The 20,198-nt window shown below is 39.6% G+C and overlaps 1 protein-coding gene across 1 annotated transcript in view; it reads left to right on the top strand.

Annotated features, from left to right (window-relative positions):
• Window positions 1–20,198, top strand: part of LOC127576924 (myoferlin-like) — a 183,359-nt gene that overhangs the window by 60,469 nt on the left and 102,692 nt on the right. Inside the window, 9 exon segments of the mRNA XM_052027748.1 lie at window positions 978–1,091; window positions 2,587–2,764; window positions 4,241–4,365; window positions 5,320–5,426; window positions 6,211–6,403; window positions 8,051–8,206; window positions 13,444–13,575; window positions 16,179–16,197; window positions 16,200–16,341. Of these exon segments, the coding sequence (XP_051883708.1) occupies window positions 978–1,091; window positions 2,587–2,764; window positions 4,241–4,365; window positions 5,320–5,426; window positions 6,211–6,403; window positions 8,051–8,206; window positions 13,444–13,575; window positions 16,179–16,197; window positions 16,200–16,341 (1,166 nt within the window).

Raw genomic sequence — 20,198 nt, 5'->3', positions numbered from 1 at the left:
GCTTCAGACACAAGTCTTTGTACTTTTAAAAAGGAGAATTTTATTTACAAAGACAAACGTGGGGAAAGAATGGATGGGAATGGATGCACACAAGCAGGAGATCGCGAACCTGAAGGGAATCGCAACGGGTGAGGTGCACGTGCGCACGCAGGTTACAAATGATCAAGGAATAAACAATACAATGTTTGAACACCCTGATTCTGGACAAACATTGGCTCTTTGGTCTCGGGAGTCCTTAACTAACTGCCCTGAAGTAGTGCACAGCTTACCTCAATATCCTCGTAGAGAGAGAACCAAACATGCAGCACTTTTATACTGCTGGAGGGCTGGGTCGTCCAGCAAGGACAAAGGTGTTTAAGCGGGCCAATGGTTAGGTCTGCCCAGGAACAAAGGTGCTCACAAGGACCAATCCAGGTGGTCCAGCAAGGACAAAGGTGTTTACCTAATGGGTGGGGTGGAGCCAGACCTTCATTGACAGTGGTGTCACTTTCGGCCACCTGCTCAGTGGTGTCATTCCCAGCCAGAGGGGTCAGTGTTGTCACAGTCACATGACAGCCATCACCTTTCACAATACAAATGTGAACTGGAGAGTGTGCAAATGTTGATTTTTGTCACTGTTACTTGGTGCTACAAATCACTGAACCATTTCAGCACTGCTATTTACAAAAGCAACTTGTAATCAAGTCACTGAATCTGCAGCTTGTAATGTGAATTGGTGCCTATGTTAGACTAAAAGAAGCCAGTGGCTCATATCTGACAGAAAAATATGTTACTGTTTGGTGAACACTGACCTGATAGCAGATTGATAGTTTTGTTGCTCAGAAAGTGGAGCATCAAAGCATTGATAAAGTCAGTTAATTGAATTTCTGGATTGCTATAAATTTTCAATCTCATCAGATGCATTTTAGTGTTTTTGGAGGGGGGGTGGGGGGAAGTGAAACAGGCACACAAAATCCTCATTTTTGTTTTGCTTTTAGGGCGAGGGAGTTTCATATCGTGGTCGACTATTAGTTGAACTAATCACTAAACTTGAAGGTAGTCCAGAGAAGAAGTTGGAAGACCTACCAAGTGATGATGTTTTGGTTGTTCAGGTTAGTTGAACACATGTTCAGTTAATTATGGTTATTCTTCATAAATCCATTGGTTTTAAAGCATTCTAATGGGCACAATAATAAAGGACTTGGATTTTGGCCACAAGATCCACATGAACTAGCATTCCACATTCTAGTTCACTCAATCCAAGATGGCTGGAAAAATTGCTTGCGACCATTTTTGGCTGTTTGCTTCTACCGTCCCCTTTGACAGAAATTAATGTTTTTGAACTCTCTTCTGTTCTCAAATGTATGCATGTGTTTTTGAACTTGAAATCTTCTAATCTTTTATCTTTATCCTTGTTGGCATTGTAGGTCTTTTCTGTGTGTCAAGTGGTAAATTGATAATAGTATTGATAAAAGTAATCCGATATTCAGCTCTAAAAGTCCTATTCCATTCTCCTCCTTCCCATCGTATTCCCTCAATCCACTTTCCGGCCATTGCTAGATAGAGAACTGTTTACTTTCCACACTGCAAGCCTGAAATTTTATCCTTTATCATATTGTAATCACTACTTCAAAGGTGGGCTCTCTCTAACTGGCTTCATTTCTCCCCACTCACTCAATGGATTGCTTAATTATTAACTATGCTGTGAAAAAGATTCCTCTCGTTATTCCTACTATGATCCATTTGGTTTTCAAAGTTTCCCGTGACTATTGTGCATCACCTCCTGCTCTCCATGCTTGATTATCAGTTTAAGTATATGTGATGTTAAAGAGGAGAGGGATTAAACATTACATGCAATTATTCACGGCCACCCAGCAGGAATGTTTCTGCCTTTTTTGGCTTCAAGGTGTAGGTTCACCATCTTGTATTCATGATTCAATAATCTGTGAATGACTTGGAATATATAAATCCAGTTGACAGACTCCCTGCGGTTGGATCCACACAGCGATGCACAGCAGTCAGTTTCCAAGTTGTTTTTTTTTTTGTCCTACTGTTGCAGTATCCATTGGCAAACTGGGGTGGAAGTGCTGTGTTTCTGGTGCTGGAGAAACCTATTTAAATAATAAGGTTTTTGACAAGCAATTCCATATCAACTGCATTTTATGCCACAATCTCTTTTTAACAGGCAGTACACTGGTGCAGCTAGTAGAGCCATTTGTCTCGTGCACCAGAAATCCTGATTCCATTATGACCTTTGGTGTAGTCTGTGTGGAGTTTGCACATTCTCCTTGTGACTGCGTGGGTTTCCTCCAGGTGCTCTGGTTTCCTCCCTCCCACACCTGAAAAATGTGCAGGTTGGAAGCTGAACTGGCTACTGCAAATTGCCCCTAGTGTCTAGCTGAGTGTATAATCTGGGGGGAGTTGAGAGAATGTAGGGATAATGGGGTTAATGTAGAATTAATATAAAGGGGTGGTTTATGTTCGGTACAGACTTGGTGGGCCAAAGGGCCTGTTTCCATGCTGTATCTGTCTAACTCGGTTTCTCTATTATTGGTGATATTTATTGCTCATCATTGACATGAATTCATCTAATACTTGCTGTTCTAGAAATATCAACGCCGACGCAAGTACAGTCTTTGTGCTGTCTTTTATGCTGCAACTATGCAGCAAGAAGTTGGAGATGCCATTCAGTTTGAAGTGAGCATGGGCAATTATGGTAACAAATTTGACAAAACCTGCAGGCCTTTGGCTTCCACTACCCAGTACAGTAGAGCAGTGTTTGATGGTGAGTATTACTGTGTGAATTCTCAGCAACTAAGATTTAATATTGCTATTGTAAAGCATGGTGCTTGTGATCCTCTAGTTCCATCAGTTACCTGCCTCAATTATGGTTGTAAAAATGGCATATTTTCATGTTTTAGCTGTTAATAAATGACTTCATTTGGTAGTGATTAATCGACATCTATATCCATGATCCAGAGAAAATTGACTAGAATTCAAGCTGTGCTGTAGCTAATTGTGGAAATGGTCTGACATTCACCGTTGAGGCTTATGGGTAAATAATGATTCCTGGATAATGTACCACCAGGTGGCCAATATTGTGTAACCATAATTTTATATGAATTTAATCGCTGTTGGAAGGAGAAACTTGGAGGGATGAGGGTTGAGAGCGTATATTTCCAATTGTGGTTCGTGGTGTGTTTTTTTTGGGGGTGGGGGGGGGGTGCCTTGAATCCATGTAATTGATATGGATGAAGGTGAAGTACATTGATATCCAAGTTTGTTCACACAGTATTGGCTGATATAGTGATTTTAAATTGGACTGAAAGAGTTGTAGAGTTAAATTAGTGGGCTGGGAAAATGTTCAATAAATAGCTGCTAGATTTTGGTGCACAGAAATTTGAAGAGAAATGGTGATTGAAATTAAGTAAATTTTGAATGTCTGGACCATTGGATTTGGACCAATGCTAAATTTATTCCATGGTTTCTTCAAATTTAATGGACCTGTGACTCTGAAAACTGCTTGGGTTTTGGAAAGTATCTGCCTGCTAGATAATAAGTTGGAATGCTTCCAGATAAACCTTGTATCTTAACTCCTTGGGGCTGCTTGGAACCCCTGTGTGACTCCTAATCTAATGAGTGAAATTTGCATATGACTTAAAAATCATTCAGTGGATATAGGCTTCATAGGCTGAGGCAGCATTTAATTGCCCATCACTAATTACTTGAAGGTTGTGATGAGCTGCTGCCTTGAACCACTGCAGTCCTTGAGGTGTGGGTATACCCACAGTACTGTTAGGAAGTTCCAGGATTTTGACCCAGCAACAGTAAAGAAATAAGTTTCCGAGTGGGGGTGGTATGTGGCTTGGAGGACAGCTTCCAGATGGTGTGTCCATGACTTTTGCTGCCCTTGTCCTTCTGTCTGGTAGAGGTCGGGGGTTTGGAAGGTGCTGTCTAAGGAGTCTTGGTGAGTTTCTGCAGTGCATCCTGAATGGCCATACTGAGAGTCAAGGAACAGTGAAGTTTTGGTGATTAAATTGCATAGATCTCTTGAAGGTAGGAGGACAGGTCAAAAAGGCAAATAGTATAGTGAATGGCTGTCAAGATAGAGATTGTTTAAAAATTGTCCTATTGGGGAGATGATGAAAATGGCTCAGCAAATGGGATCGGAGAAGACAGCAGTATTTGCTTAGAAGGCACAGTGTCAAAACAGAGATAGGTAGTTCTTCTGTCTATTAAGTCATTATCTTATTTCTGTCAGGTAACTACTACTATTTTCTACCTTGGGCAAACACAAAGCCTGTGGTGACCCTGACTTCTTACTGGGAAGATATCAGTCACAGGTTGAATTCAGTGAACATCCTCATAAAAATGGTCCACAGATTGGTAAGCATTTATTTTTCTTTACTCATTTCTCATGATAAATGTCAGGTGAATAAATATTTTAATGTCTTTTCAGTTTGATAGATTTGTGATTAAACAAAAACTACAAATTCCTGGTGGTTTTCTTCCCAGTGGCAAATAAATTAACTTTTTTTCAGTTGCATTTATCATGAGTGTTAAAGATCGACAAAATCAAGTTATCAATGAATGTTATATCTTTTAATTTCAGATGTTTTCAGTCATCCCTGATCAAAAGTCAAGAGCCATGATATCACTTGAATCTGGTGTACTTAAGCATTTTTCAAACAAAAAAGCAGTCCATCCTGTCGCAATTAGAATATAGTGTCAACTTAGTGCCAGTACTATCAGTTTTTGATTGGGCACATCCATTCATTTTCTTCTACAACACTGCAAGCGTAGCTTTATTGCAAAAACCCCTCATTTTCTACACCATATTCTGCTTTCTTTGAAGAACACAAATGCTTTTCATTCATGCCAAATTGTGGTCATACAGGATTACCTTGTCCTGGTATCCTCTTTCACCTGTGAGCCTTGATGGCCAGTGTAGATACTGTGCATTTGGCCCCTTGTTTAAACATGCTGTTGAATGTATCCCTTTTAGTAAGTAACCAGCTGCAAATATGAACAAAGCAGTTCTTGCTGCTGTGGAGCACAACTTCCACCAAGGCAGCATTCCTATCGGTGATAAAGTAATTCTCTCCAATTAGTGAATAACCATGTAAGAAATTTTGCATACAGAGCTGCCTTAAATCGTTGCAGAAGTCCCACTGCCAATTTGAATTGTGTGATTACTATGGCATTAAGATGGGTATCATAGTTGAAGCTTATGGAGGGAGTTCAACAAAAATGTACATGCAGTCACCTTATCTAAAGCTGGCATTTTATTCAACTTTACTCAGCAGTTAGCTGAAAAGGTACATTTTTTTTTCCCCTTAGGAAGTGAACTTGACAAAACTGAAGACTGCTATACAAGCCAAAGTTGCAGAGGAACCTCTGGCTGAATTCTGGTTCAAAGTTATTGAACAGGTTATAGAAGAATGCAGGTAAAATTTAAGAGAATTTGCCCAACATCATGAAAGTAAATTCTGATGTAGCTAATTCCAGATAGCTATGCTGTCTCCTGATGGAGAAATTGGTAAAATATGAGTGAAGAAATGGACTTGTACATATGCCAAATATTACAAGAATCTGAGAAGTTTTGCCATATAAATTCAATCTTTTGACTGTTGTCCACATTTCGAGAAAATAAAATCACTGGAGTCATTGGGCCACAATTGGTAACAGGTTTCCACTTCAGTGCATCCTTCAGCAGGAGACTTTTTCAAAAATGTCCTATGATGAAATGCTCTATATGTAGTAGGTAGTTGAACTGCATAAAGCTTATTAAGCCTATTGATATTTTGATCCATTTGCACCAATAGATCGAGCATCAATAAATAAGATTGCGTTCATTTAAGTGATTTGCTGGGATAAGCTTTGAAAATATCTAACCAGTTCTCTCAAATCTTAAACTCTAGAAGTATAGGAAAAAAAAACTAAAGGGCAGATTTTCCAATATCAGTCATATTTAAAATGCATTGAAATTCATTTGAAAGAAGTAGTTTAATAATTGAATAGATTTCATTTAGTTACTAACATTGCAATCCAATTTGATGGAACAAGTTTGTTACTTCAAATCATTCCATTCTTATTTTTATAAACTCAAACATCAAGCACCAGCTACTTCCTGACTTGTTAAATTTTCAGTTGACATTTTTGGCTAAGCAGTAACTTGGCTGGCATCGATGATCTTACTGAGTTTTGTATCTCAATCTCTCCTGATTTCAGCCAGCCCTTGCCAAATATTGAAGGTAAACCTAATGTAACACAGCTTGATTTGCAAATCCTCAAGATGCGTAAAAGCGCACTGGTGTCTATTATGGAATCCGCAACAAGATTGCGAAACGAAGCAAGTGATCCTAAGGAAACAATCACTGATATTGAAGGCTGGCTGGAGACCCTTAAGTTGTTGGCTGAAGAGGTTAGTGCTCAAATTTCCAATTATATCTTGTATTCTCTTCCATCTTCATAACTGTACTGTATTTATTCTATCAGTCATGAAAAAGAACTTTTTGATTGTTTGGATAATATCTGTATTTAACTGAAAACTAACTCTATAGTAATATGCAACTCTGGTTTGTTTAGTGCCTTTCAAATGCCTTGATGCTTCAAAGTAGTACTATCAAATAAAATTCAATACTAAAGTAACTTGAGAGAGAATGGAAAAACTTTAAAGCTTGTCCAAAAAGTGAGGTTTAAGGAGTGGGCTGGGACAGTGTTTCAGTGGTGAGGTTTATAAGGGGAATTGCAAAGGACCATGTATCCAAAAGTATGTTTTTCAGTGGAATAGTTAATTTGGAGATTTAAGAATAGATGTTAGACAAGGAATGTGATGCTTTTGAGTGATGTTTGTGAGGTCAAAGCTAAAACCAGCATTTTATAGTATTTGGTTTAAAAAGTTCACATGGTGTATATTGCAAGGCATCAGAAAACTTTCAAGAGTCATTATCTCACGTTCTGAGCAAGAAATGGAAAATAAAGTGATTAGTTTTTTTCCTACTCCTTTCTAGTTGGGTATAGATTTTGGAACTATAATTCTGTTTGTTGCAGAGTACATTTAATCATAACAATTAAAACCAGAAAATTATGGAAATACTCTGTTGGTCAGGGCACATCTGTGGTAAGAGAAATCTTCAACATTTCAGATCAAAGTCTTGGTCACAACCGGAAAGGGGAGAAAAGAGGCTCATTAAACTGCATGGAGGAGGGGGATGCCTACGATGGGGTAAAACCTGGCTGACCCCATCATGGACAAATGCCCTCAACCCACCCTTCCTGCAACTTAGTGAGTTTCTTTTCTCTTCTTCCCAGTTCTGACAAAGGATCTTCAACTTGAAACATTAACTCTCTTTCTCTTCCTACAGATGCAGCCTGACCTGCTTAATATTCCCAGCATTTTCTGATTTTATTTTAGATTTACAGCATCTGTAATATATTTGGTTTTAATCATATCAATGTTCTGGTGAAGCAACTTGGTGTCAGAACAGAATCCACAGGCCTTGTTTCACTTAATCTCAATTTTAATTCCACCTGATTTACTTTGTTACTTCATTGTAACAACTTTACTTATGTGATGTAGTTGTACTCCACACATTGGGGAAATTAGCTACCCTTAATATTCATTAAACCACTTATCTCTGCTATTGGACAAGAATTTTGAACTTGTCATGTCACTACCCGTTTTTGTGAGTTAGGGTACCAGCGAATTAATCATCGCCATGGATGCATCACAATCAGTTTAATTTTTGTGTACCAAGCATGCACAATTGTATAAACACTTTGCAGGTGCTGGGGTAGGTTGCTTATTTTTATTTGGTAAAACCTTTATTGCAGGTCCAGCTAATCGCTAAATAAGCATAGACCTGGGTTTGAATTTGGAGCCATGTTCTTCAAATAACATAGATCACATTCATCCCCTAACATATCTGTAGAGCTTCGAATTAGAAAGAGCCTCCTGGTAAATCAGAACTCTACGCAGAAGATTCATTTCACTGTGTATTTCAATGTACATGTGACTAATAAAGATATCTTATCTTATAAAGATCTTCCTTTTGATTTATTCTAACAGCCACAAAATAGCATGCCTGACGTTATCATCTGGATGATATGTGATGAGAAACGAGTTGCTTTTGCGCGAATTCCGGCTCATGACCTACTTTACTCAACCACAAGTGAAGAAGCCTGCGGCAGATACTGTGGGAAGACGCAGACCATATTCTTGAAGGTAGACATAGGTGTTATAGCTGGCATTCATGTCGTAATGCACTTGTTTGCTTTTATCTTATAAAACTTCTGTGGAACTCATTTTGGTGTCATGTCCCAGATGTCTGATCTAATTGTATAATGCATATTGAAATATTATATAATGCATATTGAAATATAATATTCATATTTTAATTAGGACATAGAACACTACAGCACAGTACAGGCCCTTCGACCCACATTGTTGTGCTGACTCTTTATCCTGCTTTAAGATCTATCTAACCCTTACCTCCCACATAGCTCCCCATTTCTCTATCATTCATGTGTATATCCAAGAGTCCCTTAGATGTCCCTAATGTATCTGCCCCACAACCTCTGCTGGCAGTGCATTCCACGCACCCACCACTCTGTGTATATAAAAAAAAACTTACCGCTGACATCCCCCTTATACCTTCCTCCTATCACCTTATAATTATGTCCCCTCATGTTAGCTCTTGTCACCCTAGGGAAAATATATTGTTTTGTACAATGGAGTAACTTTTTAGTTTTGAGATCTTGGTATCATTGGTAAGTAACACAATTACTTCTCAACCCAAACTGCATTTGAGAAATTGCTGGTGTGCTGCCACATCAAACACAGCTGTCAATGTGATCAAAGGATTCCTATAGATAGCAATACATGGGGAGCTCCATAATTTTGATTATAAATAAGGGAATGGCAATATATTTCCAAGTAGTGTACACTATTTAGAGAAGAATGTGTTTTTCTGAAATTCTAGAATTATATGTTTGAGGTGCTTTTGAATGGCTGCAGTTCAACTTGAGGTCAATGTGCTAAATCGTGCATTGTTTCGTCACCAGCTGATGTTGATTTTAACTATCAGTTTCTCTTTAATCCTAATATTAAATAAGGTAAAAATGAACACCTTGGCAACTTTTAGAACCCAAGTGCTGCTTTAGCTTACCATTCTAACCTTGGTGCTAGTTGAGCTGTTACTAGCAAAGGTGACCATTAATCAAAGCCAAAATTTTCCTGATTTCTCTCCCCCCCAGGATCTCTTGAAATTACATCACTAGTTGGCTGAAACGATGCATTAAAATTTCTGCAGTGTTATTCTGCCATAGTTGTAGTGGATACCTTGAAGTGGTTGAAACAATTATTTGCTGTTTTTCTGCGTAATCGTGTTAGCAGATTGGGAAAGTTCTATATGATTGAAGTATCCTGTACCCAATTTGACGGGCATCTTTTTTTCCTTCTGAAATTAACAATTTGGGCAAAGTACAATTCCTCGGGTACCTGGGCAGTCTCTAAGCAGTGTCTACTTTCTGTGAGCTTGGACAAGAAGTGGGATGCAGGTGTTCTTAATGGTTGAGGACGTCACCAAATGCTGCATTCAATAGATTGTCCATTGCTTCTCACAACCACCTAATCAGACCAAAATATTGCAATCCTGCCATATCCAGGTGAATGGTGGCGGATAATTAAACAGTAGTGAGGAGAACTGATTCGAGCACAATCCTATACTCAATGGCAGAACCAAGTGAGTAAGTGCCAGAGAGGAGGCTAAGCCATTCTTGGCTAGAACTATTGAGTAGGTGATGCACCCTGTTTTCTAGATGGAAATGGTCTTTAGCCAATTTTGATTTGCCTTTGCAATGTCAAAAACTCAAGAGCACCAGTTATAGCAAAAGTGGAAGGGCCAGGTAACATCCCAGCTGTCATGGAAACACAAGATACCAGAAGTACTCAGCAGGGCAAGCAGCACCCATGGGGAGAGAAACCAAATCAACAGCTGAGGTTAAGGACCCTTAATTGGATCTGGAAAAGTGAGAAAACAAAATGTTCAAGGTTGCAGAGGGGGAGAGTGGAGAGGATAGATGAATGCCTGTGATAAGATGCAGAGCAAAGTTATCAAGGTGACAACTGTAAAATACTTCATGGTGACAAAGAAAAACAAAACCAATTTAAAGCATAGGAGGAACTGCATCAATGAAGGAAAGTGGTTACCCAAGCTTATGAATTTCAACATCTAGTCTGGAAGGCTTCAACATGCCCAGGTTAAAGATGAAGTGCTGTACCTCGCTTACATTCAGTGTTGTTGGAGCAATGTAGGTGGTTAGTCAGAGTAGGAATGAGTGACTGGAAGCTTGGGATTGCTCTTGCAGACTGAATGGAGGTGTTCCACAATGTGGTCACCCAATCTACATTTGGTCTCCCCACTGTAGGGGAGATCAAATTGCGAGCACTGAATGCAAACAGCAAATTTGGGGAAGTGCAAGTGAATTGCTGCTTCAATGGGAAGGACATTTTGGGTCCATGAATGACGGGGGAGGAAGAGGTAAAAGGGCAGGTGCTGCTTCTCCTGCAGAGTCGTGGGAATAGGCCGTGAGAAGGAAGTGGTTGGTGAAACTGGTGGAGTGGACCAAGGAATCTCTGAGCACATTGGCCCTTTTGGAATATGTTGAAGTCATGGGACTTAATATTGACCTGAATAATTTCAGGTAACCTTTTAGTTTTCCTCCACAGAAGTTGTAATTTTGTTTCAAGTTTTTGTCTCTCAATGTATTTTATTGAAAGTAATTTCTACCTTAATAGCTCTGGTCTTCTCCACTCCCCACTCCCCACCCTATTGCAGACATTCCCTGTTCTCGCCACACCTTCCTCCTCTCTCAACTTAAAAGTGCTTGCATCTCTTTTTTTTCCCTTCAGATGAAGGGTCTTCAGCCCAAAAGGTTGATTCTGTCTTTCTCCACTGATCTGTTTGTCAGTATTTTCTGCCTTTGTTTCAGATCCTTGACATCTGCTGTTTTTGTTTCCACATATCTGCTTGTAGTGCTTGTACTCCAAAACTAGTCACGCCTCTAGCCAAGTTGTTCTAGTACAGCTACAACGCAAGTATTTATCTAACGATATGGAACATTTACCTGAATGTGTTCTGTCCACTGATCTGGCTAATTATCCTCTCATCAGCAATATGATGAAAGGTATCATTGACAGTGCTATCAAGTTGCACTTACATAACCATAACCGACACAGTAATGGTCAGTTTGTTTCTCCAGAAACCTTTTGGCTTCTAGGCTCATTCAATGTCCAGACAGGGATGACACTATATCCCAGAGGTGAATTGAGAGAGACTGTTTTTGACATTGTGCTACATTTGACTGCACATGTTATCAAGGAGCCCCTGTAAAACTCACTGGGGATCAAGGGGAACTGTTCCATGGGTTGAGAGGTGGACCTAGTGCAAAGATGGATGGTTTTGGTTGTTTGAGGTAAACGTCTTTTTGCTAGGGAGTCACGTCAGGTGTTTATTAGGATGGTGCCTGTGACCAACCATCTTCAGCTGTTTCACTTATAACCTTCCTTCCATAGTAAGGTCAGAAGTGGGATTGTTTGTTGGCTATTGCACAATGCTTAGTTCTGTTCACAGATCCTCAATAAATGCTGCTTGTAGGCATAGACCCTCTCAAGACCTGGATATCATTTACCAGAATCTTAAATGGACCAGCCTCAATTACACACTGTAACTACAAGAGCAAATCATATCCTACAGCAAGTGACAAACCTCACCTCCCCAGAGGTGAGGTTTCTACAACATAAGTGGAAAATACTCCCTAGTTGTATATATGGAAACTCGACAACATTCCAAAACGCAGCAGCCTGATTGTTTGGCACCCCATCCACCATCGTTTCCTCCATCACAGGAATACATTGTACCATTTTCAAGATGTACTGCACTTCCTCACCTCCAACTTTAGGATGTCTTCTGCCTAGAAGAGTAAGGGCTTGAATTTATTTTTAAAGGTCACATGCCCCGGAGATTAACTGAGTTTTTGATCCAACCACTGCCTCAGCAGTGATTTTAAACTGTTCATTGCTTAACAAATTTAAATCTCCCTGTGCAAAATATACTTTCAACTCCCTCTTTCTTCCTCTTCAAATAATTAACAGCTTGTATTCTTATATTCTTTTAGTAAATAAAAGAAAAGAATTTGGGCACTTCAGGTGCCTGTAATATACTAAAACCAGTGATTTTATCTAATTTCTTCATACTGTTGGGTTTTTGTGAAAAAGTTGTATGTAGTACAGTATTCAGTTTTATGAAAGTCACAAATCCACTTTGTCATAAAATCTGAAGTATATAATTTAGTGTTTGCAAAATGGACATGTTGAGTTATTGGGGGGAAAGTTATATAAAAGAGAACTTCAGGTTCCAACTTTTCACCATCACCTTTATTCTTCCCCACCACCACCCCCCCCCCCCCCCCCCCCCAAACAACAATAATCATAAGTAGTTCTTGGCCTGTCAACACTGACCATGTGGGGGTGGTTGTGTTGGGAACCAGCTTTTGAGTTTCTAGATCAAGCTACTGAAAAGCTGTATCTCAATTTTTTTTAAGCTTTCCTATTCAGGATCTATAGGGAACAGTGGGTGTTGGTTACACAAATACAGCAGTTAATCAAGAGTCAAGTATGTTTTCACATATTTGACAACTTTAGTATTATCAGTTTAAGGGCAACAAAAAGTAGTTTCTGCATTATTCACCAATGGGCAATCAGCATTATTGAGCAAGCAAGACAAAGATGTATGCTGGCTGTACAGATTGTGGGCAGAAGAAACAAAAGCAACACTTCTCAGGGATTTAATAGGTGGGGAGTTGATAGTTGTCTCTGTGGCCACAAATCTTATTCCAGGAAGGTGTGGCCTCCCAGGTGCCATGTTCAAGGACATCATGGTGCAGTTGCAGAACATTAATCCTGTACCTCGAGGTCAAGTATAAACAGAAAAAGGGACAAGGTTCTGCAGTCAGATTACAGGGAGGATGGAGCAAATGACTGAAAAGCTGAAGTGATGCAGATGGAGGGGTGGGCTTTGGATTCGTGGGCTACCAATGTAGTGCCTGTTACCTAACTGAAAACTAATGGTTTGGAATTCATCCTCTTGTCACTTGCATTAAACATACATTATTCTATGTTTTCATGGTTTGATTTCACTTGCATCAACGGAAATCTAATTTTACCTATAGCCTCTACTGTAATACAGGCTTATTACAAGTGACTGAGGTTGTCTCTGCCCTGAAAGATTGCATGTAATTTCTCTGGTTTGCTACCACACCACATAATGTACTGGTCATCAGATTGATTCTTGAAGACTGATACATCTTGAGGAATTAAAGATCATAATTGATTACTTAAAATTCTGAGTATCAGATTTCACTGAAGAATATTTGGTCTAATCCTTCTATTCTTTCTTCTAGTACGTGGAAGACAAAAGCAAAAATTCTAAAATACCAACTCAGTTGCGTGTTCGTTTTTGGCTTGGACTTTCAGCTGTGGAGAAAAAATTCAACAGCTTTTCTGAAGGGAACTTCAGTGTATTTTCAGAATTGGTAAGCCAGAAGCATGTTTGTTTTTGTTTCTAAAATCAAGAAGCCAGAGATTCTCAACAGGTTCAGGACAGCATCTGTGGATAGAGAAACAAATTATGTTGCAGGGCACAGTTGTTTTGGAATGAGAGGTGACTTGAATCCTATGGATCCAGAGGTGGACTTGACAGGGTGGATGTGGAGAGGATAATTCTGCTTGTGGGAGGACAGAGCATCAGTTTAAAATTCAGTCTGCCATATAAGACCAGGATGAGCCGAGAGTTTTCTTTTCTGGAGGGTCATAAGTCTTTGCTCCTGAATGGTCGGTAGGAGTCTTTGAATATTTGTAAGGCATTTTTAGATAAATGGTTGATGAGGCAAGGGGGTGAAATGCTGGTAGACAGGAACGTGGTGATGAGGCAATGTTCAGATCAACCATAATCTTACTAAATGGTGGAGCAAGAGTTCATAAAGCAGGAGTATTAAATTTGTGTTCATTCATTTAAAAAAAACTGGTTGTTGCTTTTATATGCAAATTAATGGATGGGTTCCCTTGAGCATTGCATGAAATTGTCTGTACCTTGTATGTAAATAACTGTTCCCCAGTGAAAAGGATTGTAGTTTTGAGTCGATCTTGTTCTATTAGGCAATTGTCCCCTTGCATAACTAAGAATCATGTTGAATTGGCAGGAAGAGCAATTTTCAGTGCTTATTGAGGAACAGTGGGATTCTGCATTCCAAGATGATCAATATAGAATGATTTGGTAGACCTGACTGAAGTTGTTCTTGTGTTGGAGGTCAAGGATAATCACTTATAGGTTTTGTTTTATGGGGCCTGAAGCATCTGATCCTAGATCCAAAGACCCATTGGCAAAAGTTACAGATCTGGTGAGAAGGCTGAGTTTGGCTACTCTTATTACTATGAGATGGTTATCTGTACTTTTTTGGCATTTACTTCTGACCAGGTGAGAGAGTTTTCCTCGGAGATGGAATACTTGGATAAGTCGATGGTAGGAAGCTTTGTTTTGGGTTAATGACTTCCATCATGAGATGTTGGTGCTCAGTTTGTCTTGAGGGTGTTTTAAAAGCATTATTTTAGATCTTTTCAATTTCTCTTCTGTATTGGTGAGTTGGGTGTGCAGCAATTGTTCTAGAAGGTGTGACTGTAGTGCCCACTCCATCTTAGCTGCATTTGGATAATCAGAGTCTTTGCATTGAATCTGGCCTCTAGAAGTTCACTGTTTTCAGTGCAGTGATTCTTTCAGCTTGCTTGGAGGATCTTGTAGAGAAAAAGCTGATGCTAGCATTCCTGGTTTTTCAGGTGTTTTCTGTAAGTTGCCCAAGTGGAGAGTTTTACTTGGTAAACTAGAAAATTGGTATGTATGCTGATTGTGTTAAACTCCATGCTAGCCACTCTATTGAAGGCAAGGACAGCACACAGGATTTTGTGGTGTATGTCAATGCCTGTGTTTCCCTTGCCTGGGAAAGAGGGTTACTAAAGTAGGCAGAGTTCCTTAATGTTGAGGTGCATCGTTGCTGGCTCTGAATGCTGGACTTGGAGCAGGTTGCTGTTTCTCCTTGGCTTTTGTAAGCTTCAGATATATGGATGTGGGCTACTGGTGGTCCTTGTTTTATGTAACTACAACACAATCATTAGTGTGCTTGAGCCTGATTATTGTTGCTGATGTTGCTTTGTTTCTGAAAAATAAACAATTGGATGCAATTGTCCTGTGGCAGATATTTAAATTTGTTTTCATAGCTGCTAGGAAAATAGTGAGTGAATCCCAGTACACAACTGCTTTGTGCCAATTTAGATAACAAATGTCTCTGGTAGATCTATGGTACATTGAAGGCAGTCATCAAATCATCTTGCAACACTGAAATTTGTTTGGTTGCATGAACTTTGGCATGATATTCCACAAAGCCGCCTCATTGACAGTTGAAGGCTCTGGTCAGGTTGATGAAAGCCATGTACATCTCCTGGTGTTCTTGCCACTTCCTGCAGCTGCCTAGATGCAGAAATTCTGTTGGTACCAGTGATGATCTGAAGTCTCACTGGGACTCAAAGTACTTCCTATGCAAGGTAGAGCACATGATTCTGGAAGGCTCTGGCAGGTATCTTCCTAGTGATACCTTGATAATTGTCAAATTTGGCTTTGCATCCTCTTTTTAATATGTTAGTTGATGGTGTGATTTACGATTTTTTTTAATCCAACCACTGGTTATATTGTCATTGCTAATATCTTTCCTTTCTTGTGAAATGTGGTTTTGAACATGTTTTGTCACTTCCTCACAGCAAAAGGAAGGAGTATTTAAAAAGTGGTTTTGTGGTGGTCTGGGAACAGCTCACTAAAATGCTATGCCTATTTTAATACATTTTGGTCAACAGTCTTGGCTTTTAATATTTCCGGAGTTCAGTTTTGTTAACATATTTGTGCTTGAGCAGTCACTGACACTTTATAATTTTTAAAAATGTTTAATTTTGTTTAATCCCACTCAGTTAATGATTGTTGCCTACATCATATATCTTAAATTTACACTTGGTATTCATGCAGTATTGGGAGTTGTTACTTAATATTACTACCTGTCTCATTTAAGCCTGATTTTTTTTTTGTATGTGCATGCAGTACGAAAACCAAATGCAGATGCTGGGAAATGGGGCACTAGTGGGCTTGTGGGACGCCACAAGTTTTCTGATGTGACTGGTAAAATAAAACTGAAAAAAGAGAGCTTCATGCCTCCAAAAGGCTGGGAATGGGAAGGTGACTGGTTTGTTGATCCTGAAAGAAGGTAAGACCTTTTACCAATTTAAATTAATGCCAAATAATTAATGTGATTTGAAATATAGAAATAACTTGCAGAAGAAAACTGAAGTATTTTGCTTTCTACTTGCATCTTTGACCAGACTATGCATGTGTGTGTACAACATATTTAAAGTTAAAGTTAGTTCGTCTTTATTCACTAATTTCTCATCTCCCTTTCCCCAAACACAAGCAGGGTGTCTACTTGCACTGAAGGCAAAGTAAACAGCACTCAAAAAAAAGTTGTATTTGTTCTAGAATCGCAGAATGATTAGTGCAGTAAGAAGCAATTTGGCCTATCATATCTTGTGCCAGCCTTTATCGGAGAAACTCTCTAGCTTTGCCCACCTGCCCATTCCACCATTTAGTCCCTTAATACGGTCTTCAGAATCCATGTGCAAGTTCACATTTGTCCTTCATGAACCCCACTCTTCTCTTCTAAGTACTAACTTTCTACCATTTATGTAACACTTATGGATTCTCATACGCACTCAGCTTGTCTCCCAAAGTCTTTGAGTTTCTTCCATACTTCCAATCCCACCTAGTTTAGTATTGCAACAAACTTGGAAATGTGACGTAGACACTTCAGCTAAATTGTTGATGGGTAGATTGTGAAAAGCTTGAGCTGAAGCACCAATTTCCTCCAGTACCTTGCTAGTTACAGATTGCCAACCTGAGAATAATCCATTCTGTTTGCTTTATCTGACAACCAATTCTTTTTCCCCTGATTCAAAGTGCTCTAACCTTGTTGACTAACCTTCTGTGTAGGACTTTGTTGAAAGCATTCTGAAAATCCAAATATACTACATTGGTTCCTCATCTTTTATTCTGGTTCTCACAGGCATATAAAACCCAAAACTAATCATGTGTGACCTCTTATTTTACCTTAACTTCCACTTCCCCGAGGAATCTTGTCTTTTTTTAAATAAAAAAAAATCACCTCATCCTTCTAAACTCCAGTGACATTGCCTTATGGGGCAATCCCTCCCTACCCAATGTTATCCTATTGAACCTTCTCTGCTCTGCTTCCAATGAAATAATATCTTTAAATAGTGGGACCAAATTTCTTTGCAATATTCTTGGTGTGGTCTTGGTGGTGCCTTGTACAGTGCAGTAAGACTTTCACTTTTTATACTCTGACCCCCCCCCCCCCCCTTTGAAATTAGGGCCATGGTTCCAATAGCCTTGCATATTATCTGCTGCACTCGTGTGCTGACTTTAAGTTTGACGCACAAGAAGCCCCAAATCACTGGTGCTGCAGCTTTCTACAAAATTTTTTTCTCTCCATTTCACTAACACTATTCTTGTATCCAAACTGAATAACTTTGCATTTTTCCACATTATACACCATTTGACAATTTTTTTTGCCTGTTCATCTAACTTATCAATAGCTCCTGGTAAACTGTTTGTATCCTCCTCTCAATTCTCCTTTCCACCTCTTTTGTCGTCCACAAATACACCAACCATGCCTTTATCTTCTTTTTCTCCAAGTCAGTAAGATGTTATCGTAAAACTGTTGTGGTCACAGAACTAATCCCTATGGTACCTCACTGGTTACAGGTTACCATCTTGACAATGAACCCTTATCTTCACTTGCTGCTTCCTGCTTGTGAGTCAATACTCTCTTCATGCCAATATTACATCTAGCACCATGGGATCCTATCTTGTGACTTCTGTGAGGCACATTGTTGAATGCTTCTGGAGGTTCAAATACAATGCATCTATTGGTTCCACTTTATGTACTCTGGTTAAGAATTCTTTTAAACTCTTAATAAATGTATCACAAGTGATCTCCCCTTCCTGAAGCCATTCTGACTCCGCTTGCTTGGATTAATTTCCGAATTGTGCTGCTAGTATTTGTATATTGTTAGAAACTTGTTAGAATTGATAATTGTTAGGCTAAATGACCTATAGTTGCCCGATTTTTGCCTCATGCTTTGAATGACAATTTCACATTGCCAGTTTTCCAAACCTCTAGTACTTCTCCAGAATCTAAGGGTTTTTTTTTGAAGCTTCCACTATCTCAGTAGCCACATCCTAGGGTGCAAGCCTTCTAGGCCAGTAGGCCTTTAACCCCATCAGTTTGCCTAATCCCATTACCATCACTGGAGAAATCATGTTTAATTCCTCTTTGGCACTATTTAGCACATCCAAAGATATGCCGGTTGGTAGATTAATTGGCTACTGTAAATTACCCTTGATGTGGATCTGTGCTGGTAGGCCAGAGAAGATAGAGGTGGTGGGAAAATCAGGGTGGAGTTGAAGGGCATGTGAGAGAGAATAAGTGGGGGAATGAGTTTGCTCTGAGCCAGCATGGTCTTTGGGCTGAATGCCCTCTTATGTATATATAAAAAAAGAAAACTTGCCAGCAGTTGCTTGGTCTTTGTTTCAAGCTTTCCCATCCCTCGTCCCCTAAAAGGTCAGTGGGTATTGCTTTGTTGCTGACTGCACACTTTTGGGCACCATGTTGTACTTCCCTTAGCACTTCATCCAATTTGTGTGACATTTTCTACCTCTTGTGGCTGCCACTTAATTTCTGACCAGAAGGGGGCACACATTAACTGGGCTTTATTTGCCAGTGTGCGTGAGTTGTGTGCAGTTTGAAACTACTGTTGATACTAGTGTACTGTCAGCTGGTGGCAGCAAACCACAAGATGCACTACAGCATTAGCCACTGGTATTTCTCATGTGGCTTTTGTGTAATCATTTGCATTTCTCGACCACTTTTTTAAGATATCCAGATCAGCCTGGCAGATTTAGTGAGAAAGTTTCATATCCTCCCCAGATTTAGCAGTGGTGTCTGAAAGCTACAGGATTGGCACTCATCATAACAAATATAAAAATCTGGCAAATGCAAGTCTATCAATTTAATTTTCAGTGCTGGGGCAACTGGTAGGAGGTGATGGGGTCAAAAGTTAAGTCACTTGTACAAGTGTGGATTAATAAAGAAAACCCAGCAGGAATATTTTGCAGGCAAATCATTCTTAACTACTCTTTTAAAAAAAAAATCAGTTGAGTTAATGCAGTTGAAGTTGTGTATATGGACTTTGCAAAGATGGTTAGTAAAATTGCTCATAATAAGCTATTCAACAAAACTGCAACCCATTGGAAAAATTGGGCAGCAAGAGCATGGATATAAAAGTGACCGTGACCAGAAATAACCATGGTAAATTGTTATTCCTGGGCTGCTGGAAGATATTCAGTGGTGTTCTCCAAATATTGGTACTAGAACTGCTTTTTGATTGTATATTAATGCCTTGGGTATACAAGGCAGCATAACAAAATTTAGAGGTGATACATAAGTTAGAAGTGTGGTAGATGAGGAGGAAGTCCATCAAGATCTAGGAGGATGAAAAACATGATGCTGGAGGAACTCAGCAGGCTAGGCAGTGTCCGTGGAGAAAAGCAGGCGTCACCATTTTGGGTCAGGATCCTTCTTCAGGACTACAGATAGGAAAAAGGGAAGCCCAATATGTAGGAGGGAAAAGCATTCAGTGATAGGTGGGAAAAAGAGGGGAGGCAAGGTGGGCACAAGGTTGTGATAAGTTAATGCAGGTAAGATGTGGTGATGGGCAAGTGCAGGGGAGGAGGGGAGAGCAGATCCACTGGTGGATGGGTCAAGGGTAAGGAGAGGGGAAAAAAGGGTGTAGGAAAAAAGGCTAGGAAAAGGAAGAAAAGAGGCATGGATAAGGGGATTACTTGAAGTGGGAGAATTTAATGTTCATGCCATTAGGTTGCAATGTTCCAAGACACACAATGAGGTGCTGTTCCTCCAGTTTGCGCTTGGAATTCTCCTGGCGGTGGAGGAGGCCGAGGACCGACATATCTGTGAAGTGGGAGGGGGAA

The sequence above is a fragment of the Pristis pectinata genome, chromosome 12, assembly GCF_009764475.1.
Source record: "Pristis pectinata isolate sPriPec2 chromosome 12, sPriPec2.1.pri, whole genome shotgun sequence".
Lineage (NCBI taxonomy): Eukaryota > Metazoa > Chordata > Chondrichthyes > Rhinopristiformes > Pristidae > Pristis > Pristis pectinata.
The sequence above is the reverse complement of the archived record's forward strand: the minus strand, read 5'-3'. Positions and strand labels throughout refer to the sequence as shown.